Below are 6783 nucleotides of genomic sequence, written 5' to 3'. Positions count from 1 at the left end.
GCAGGGGCCAGGGGTCCCCCTCACTGAGTGTTCTGCCAGGAGGTCACCAATGGTCCCCTGCTGTCCAGCCTGGGACAGTGAGCAGGCAGCCCCTGCATGTTCCAGCAGGACAAAGTGCTGATGTGAGGGAACGGTGACCCCTGAGGCACAAGGATGCCTGTTCCCATTAACCACACAAGGCAGCAAAGCATCCCCAGGAGGTAAGTGGGGAAGGCACAGGCTGTGCAGGGACATTGGTGGTGGCCTTGTGGTTCAGATTGCTCTCCAGACCATGTTCAAGGCTAGTGAGGGGGCAGCCCCTGGGGGATCCAGAGTCCCGTCCCATCACTGTGATGAGCAGCAGCTCAAGTGCCACCACCTGGGGCCTGGGGTGGCTTTCCAGCTCCATTTTGGCTGTGCCTGTCCATCCCGTGACCTTTGGCCACTGTCTTGGGCTCTGAGCTTCATGTCTGAGTTTTTGGGGTGAGCCAGGACCAGCTGTCCGGGAGCAGCCACAACTGCAGAGTGATGGTGTTCACCAAAAAATGGGCTTTTTGCTGGGAATCAGCTCCCTCTAGAGGGTCTGCCCCAGTGTAAAGCACAGCCCTGTCCCCTCACTGGGGTGGGTGCAAGGCAGGGCTGGGGGTCCTGCTCCCTGTGCCAGCACATGCCTTTGCACGTACCATGTCCTTATGGATGATACCTTCCTGTGGGACTGACCAGACCTGCCTGGCATGGACAGGTGGGAAGGTCAGGAGGTCATTTCCTCATCAATTTTGAGAAGGCCTTACTTAGGATTGAGCTGTTCTCAGTGTGGTGCTGTGGACATGAGTGGGCAGGACTGAGCTGTGCTGGGGGAGACACCTGGCATCACGGTGCTCACATCCTTACCTGCCTGCTTAAATCAAAATAAAAACATTTTAAAAGTCACTGGCCTCAGGCAGTGTGGTGGTCTGTTGTTTTGCAGTTTGTTCTTCTGTAGTATGTTTTAATATTCCTTGTTATAAGTTTGTAGTGGTTCAGTCTCTGTACCCCATTTGGCTTCCCTAATGGTCCAGTCCTGAGTTGTTTACCACAGTTTTCCCCGCCAAAATGTGTGTCAATCCACATGTCAATCCACCTGTATGCCTCCCTTGTTCCCTCGTCTTACCCCTGTGTGTCAAAGATAGCACACTCCTTTGGTTCTGGAGTGTTCCCTGTCTGTCATCCCCTCCTCGAAGCAGAATTGGTCTGTAAGGTTTGCTCCCTCCCCGTGTTGGCTTCTATTGGGGAGCCCTTACCCTGCACCCCTCCCCTAATGCCCTGCTATTGGTCAGAGTTGTGTCCTCCCCGTGTTCCCCCCATCCCTATAAAAGTAATCTGTTCAGGTTCGGATTTGTCACTTGCTCTGTCCCGCTCTGAGGTTCGATCTTTGGAGACTCAGACAAGTGTCCCTCCCTTATTCCTGTGCCTCGCTTTCCTCGTTCCCCGTGCCTCTGCTGTGCTGGGCACGGCGCAGCGATCACCGCCACCCGCCCCAGTCCAGTCTCGGCAGAGCCTCGGGGCGGCCGCTCCCGTGTGAGCCCTGCGGGCAGCAGCGGCACAGCGAGCCGGGAGCCTCCGCCCGCGGCCGCCGAGAGCCAGGCCCAAGGTAGATTCACCCAGGCATGTGTGAGTGTGCGGGCCCCACGTCGGGCAACTCCCTGAGGGCTCCCCTGGCAGGGGGAAACCCTCGTGAAGCAGTTCTTTGTCAGGAAAAGCAGACGCACGGGACTTTTTCGGTCTTCAGGTTCTTGTTTTATTGTTACCTTATCAAGACTTCAGCGCACTGTCTGCACCCAGACCTTGTATGTGTGTAAACAGCACAAAATGGCTAACAAACTCGTGTTGCAAGGTCTTAAGTCTAATCAAAACCTAAACTACCCAATTAAGAAGTGACACCTGGATTATTTCCTTTTCTCACCCAATTACTGACCCCTAAAGACCCGCAATGCAGATTTTTCTACCCAATTACAAGATACCACCCAAACCCAAGAAGAAGAAAGAAGAAAGGAACTCGAGACAACACCCTGTATCCTCCATCTTGTACCCGTCTATAATATGCTAAAAATCCTAAAACCTAAATTTCTCACCCATGTGACATACTAAACTAATCTCTACAATCTATTTCACACTTGCGTGGTCTCTAGTTTACTTAGAAGCTTTGGAGGCCTTCTCCATGAACTAGAGTCAAAGTCAGTGTTTTCCTGGGAGTCAGAGCACCCCAGGGCAGACAGGGGGGTACTCCACCTGCCCTGAGTTCCCACAGGCATGTAACACCCAGCCCAGCTCCCTGCAGCCCCTGTGCCTCCCTGCAGCTGAGCCCCTCTCCCTGCTGAGCCCCATGGCTAACAGCCAGTCACTCTTTCCATTAGGAAATCCATTTTTCAGGAGCATATAACTCAGCTGTGAAATTTCACTCTTGGCTGAAACTTGGCTCAGCAGCAGAGAGTCTGGGAAGGGCTGGACCCAGTGGCTACAGGTGTGAAAAGTGCTTTTTACAATGAGCTTTTATAACTTGGGGAGAAATGGCTCCAATCCCTGCTCTGTGTTTTGCTGTGTGGGCCTCAGTGTGAGCAGTGGAGGGTAAAGACCAAACCAAAGCAGCCACTGGATGCCTTCACATCCCACCTGGGGAGAGGCACATCCTGCTCAGGAGGGGCTGGGGACAGAGAGGGAGAACTCACTGGTGCAGCAGGAGCAACACTTCTAGAGAAAGGGGAATTCTCTCCAGGAAAGGTAAAAAATTTAGACATCTTCAAAGATCCACAAAACGTGGAGGTGGGATAAACATACAATCATCAGTATCATCCCAGTGAAATCCTGATGGATCTGGGTTAGATTTCTCTGTTAGAGAATGTACAGCTCCTTCTGATCAGGTGGAAGCTCCCATCTGAAGAGGCTTCCAAGTCTCTATCACCACAGACTGTGAAACAGCCAAGCAGAACATGCTTATTCCTGCACAGTGAAGATATCCACGCTGGCTTGCCTGTGGCTGGCAGAAAAGGGCCCTGTCATCCCAAACCAGCCCCCAGACCTGCCACAGGACCCCCCAGAGACACCACACTGGGGCCCTTCTGAAAATCTCAGTAACACTTTTTAATATACAAGAATCAAAAGTACAGCAGTTTTACAATGTAGGAAAATTTCATACATACTATATAAACAACATATTTACATCAGAAATCACTAGGACAGTGGCATTTCTTTCACAAATATAAATTAATATTAATTACTGTTTTTAGTCAACAGGTTTAAAAGTCTGTATTTTTACAGTAAGAGTCCTTCTCTCCCCAAAGGGGAGGCAGAGGTGGGGAGGAAACGGGTGAAAGCAGAAAAATATTTTTGTGTTTATCACAAACCGTTCACACAAGGACTTCAGCACTCGGTTCCGTGTCCATTTTGGTTGGGACCATCGCCTGTCCCCACAGCAAGTTTTGGTCTGCAGTATTTCCACCATGTGAATTCAATAACTTTACACCATTTCCAAAGAGGTCAGGCTGAAAAACTCCTTTTTTTTTTTTTTTTTTTTTTTTTTTTTAATTGAACCTCAGCAAGTTACAGCTTTTTTTCTGCAAAGAGGCTGGAGGAAATCCCACAGCTAGTTAGGAAGGAAGAGCTGTTCCAGTGCTGACACAAACACCACAGGGAAGTTTATGGCTGTGGATGTGTCCCCTCTGATCCCACTCCTGTCTCCGTGACTGTGTTAGGTTATGGTCCCTATGCTGAGGGGACAAAAAATGCATAAGAGTGTCTGTGTGTGTGTGCTCAGGGAAGACTTTCTCCCAAATCTCCTTCTCCAGCTTCACTAAAGCCAAACCCAGCAAAGACTCACCCATCATGAGTGGACATGATGTGACTTCAACATCAGGCTAAAGTAACAGTGGGGACAGCTCTCCAGTGGGTGTGGGTAAAGCTTTTGCTGTTGCACAAGAAGGAAGTCCCAAACAACCTTGTGCCTGGAACCTGGGATAAGCAGAAACCCCCACATCTTGACACAGAAAATGCCTCTTGCTGGGATCCAAAGTTTTCCTGCACCAGCCCTCACACTGGTTGCCAGTATTGCCTTTGCTACACGAGTATGGCACGAACGTCCCACTGTGACAGCACCACGCCGTGACAAAAACACAGTGCCCCTCCAAGGCTGCCTCCATTTCACATTAAAAGCTAATACCTCTGAAAAGAAAGGACCTCTTTGTTGAATACCACAGCCTGCAATCACAGCTTAGTGGGAAATGTGCTCTCTCCACACCTCCCACCCCTCCGAGGGGGACTGCGGAAGACTTGCCTTCAGCTCGCCCTGCACAGGTAAACACAAGTGTAACACTTTATCAGGGCAGCAAGTGCCTCTAAGGAAACAAAACTGCCCTGAATTCGGTGGAAATCTTGCAACATAAAAACAAAAGGGGAACAAAACACTTCCTGTGTGTCCCCTTAGAGCAGCGGGATGGGGAGGAGTGATGGCAGCAGATTTCCAGGGATATACTGCATGGAGGAGTATTAGTGTCAGTTTGCATGCGCCTTCCAAGGCACTGGCTGGAGTCAGGAAGCCAGCCCTGAACACCCATCTGCCCTCAGTCTTTTGGGGAAGGGACATCACAGCTTATTAGAGTCAAATACTGGCATCTTAACAGGAGGCCCAGCTTCTGTGCCCCACCTAACAGGAGTCTGGAACTGCCTGGTCTTTAATACTGTGCTCTGGGTGGTGATGCAGCCCCAGACACCACGCCTGGGGCAGCTTTTGTGGTCTCCAGGGAACTCCAACCTGAAAAATAATCACTCAAGGTGCTTTTGGCCAGCAGGATGTGCACAACCAGCCTCTCACCACACCAGTGCCCAGGCCGGACACTGGTTTGCATCAAATGCTGTGGTTTGAATACTTGGAGTGTTTGCCCTGAAGTCCACTGAGCTGGGCTGCACATTCCTCTTTTTCCTCTGTCATGCTGGGCTCTAAGGCATTTGCTCCAAGGATCTTTATGGATCCGTCCTGAATTCCTCATTCTCTCCCTGCTCACTGAGGTGCTAAGTCCTCAGGTTCATTTCCAGTTTAGACAAACAAAAGGTCTATAAATGCAGGTACTTTCAGCAGTTCAGAGTCACTGCTGACTGCTGGAAAGGGAGTCACCTTCCTGCTTCACTTTGTTCTACCATTCCTTATCTTTCACTTACAGTAAAGGTTTGTGATCACTGCTTTGTGAAGCACAGAGAGAGAAGTGACTTGCCCAAAGACCAGAGACTTTAGTGGCAGGAAGATTAGGAGTTCCAGGATCCCCAGAACCATCTTTTGATCTTGCACCTCCCAGCCAGCATCTGTTAGTTCCTGGAGCACCCAAGCTGCCCATGCCAGAAGAGAAGAGTTTTATAATGAATTACTGAGCCCTGTCCACTGAGAAATACTGTTCTCACCACAATTTCTTTCAATTTCTTCTGCTGGTTAGACATGAACTAAGCCTTTGCTAAGGATGTTGGCCCTTTTTTAACCAGCTCCCACTTACTCCTAGAGTCAAGATTTGCCAGTTCCAGCTCTGGAGATGGGAGGAAGATCCCCCCCACCTCTTCTGTTGCAGGGGACGCAACAGCAATCAAAGCAGAGCCAGTTTCTTGAAATGGATAAAGACATGAAAATGATAACATGGCCAGGAAAGCGATGGATTGTCACCAGCATGGCTCCAGCTCCTTTGGAGTCATTCTGCCAGGACATCAAGTCCCTTTTTCAACCAAGTTTGGCTGCTGAGGGACTTTCCTGTCCCTCCTTGAACATATCCTCCCATTGCCCCATGCTGATGACATACAAATCCCAGCCCAACCAGTTTATCCCCAACCCCAAAGCAGCATCAAGTCAGAGCAGGCACACAGCCTTCTGCACCATCTGAAGCAGCATCAATCTGCCTTCTCCTTCTGAGGAAACACTGGCTGGGGAAAACTCCCTTGGGTCCATTGGACTGAGGAAAACAAAAACAAAACAACAAACGAGGCAGCAAGGCTGGTTCCATGACAGAACAGTTCAATGGTAAAAAAGGGGAAAGGAAATGGGAATCTAAACCAGAATCAAGAACTAGGGAAAATCTTCCTCCACCCACTCCCCCAAAATCTTCCTTGACCCAGCCAGATGATAGCAGCATGTTCAGAGTTTCTTGTTGCTGGCTTGGAGAAAGCAGCCACCGTCGCATCAATCCCAGTATTTCAGACGTGCGCTTCACCCTCTCAGTCACTTCATGCTTTCCGAATGTTCCAGTTATAATCTGGATTGTTTTTCTGTTCCAATGACCTATCCAGAGGTGACCTGTGATCGAGAGGTGACTTGGAATCGTGGGGGGATTTCTGAGAGGGGGGCGAGCGAGGGTCCGACACCGCAGGGTGAGATGGAGGGAGGGGCTGTTTGTAATCCCCCAGTTTGTCTGTGTGGAAGGACCGGTAGTGGTCCGAAGGTCCTTGGCCATGGTATCCCATGGGCGGCCTGTGGTCAGACATCCGCCGGAAATCCTGCTGGTGGTAGTTCTGAGGCCTGAAGTCGTCGGACCGTCGACGTTTGGAATCGTGGTGGTGCCTGTGGAGAGAAGAATGGATGGAGATCAGCTCTCCAAGCCCTCTGAGGTGAGGGCAATGCCTTAGGTTGGAAATGGATGTGTGTATTCTATTCCTATCTGTGGAGCAGTTATCTTCTGTTAACAGGGCAGTTTTTCTTTATCTCTTCCACAATCAATCCTCCCTCCAGGAGATATATTCTGTTAATGGGCCAGTGAGGGTCACTGCATGGCTGATAAAATTACATCATCCCATTGTGAG

General features: G+C 50.1%; 1 protein-coding gene across 3 annotated transcripts in view; it reads right to left on the bottom strand.

Moving 5' to 3' along the window:
- Positions 1-3072: 3072 nt before the first annotated feature.
- Positions 3073-6783, bottom strand: part of CHD2 (chromodomain helicase DNA binding protein 2) — a 56063-nt gene continuing 52352 nt past the window's right edge. For all 3 annotated transcript variants that reach the window (XM_053955000.1, XM_053954999.1, XM_053955001.1), the window contains one exon: positions 3073-6544. In XM_053955000.1, coding sequence (XP_053810975.1) covers positions 6211-6544 — 334 coding nt within the window. In that variant the 3' untranslated portion in view covers positions 3073-6210. The remainder of the gene's footprint in view (positions 6545-6783) is intronic.

The sequence above is a fragment of the Vidua chalybeata genome, chromosome 13, assembly GCF_026979565.1.
Source record: "Vidua chalybeata isolate OUT-0048 chromosome 13, bVidCha1 merged haplotype, whole genome shotgun sequence".
Lineage (NCBI taxonomy): Eukaryota > Metazoa > Chordata > Aves > Passeriformes > Viduidae > Vidua > Vidua chalybeata.
The sequence above is the reverse complement of the archived record's forward strand: the minus strand, read 5'-3'. Positions and strand labels throughout refer to the sequence as shown.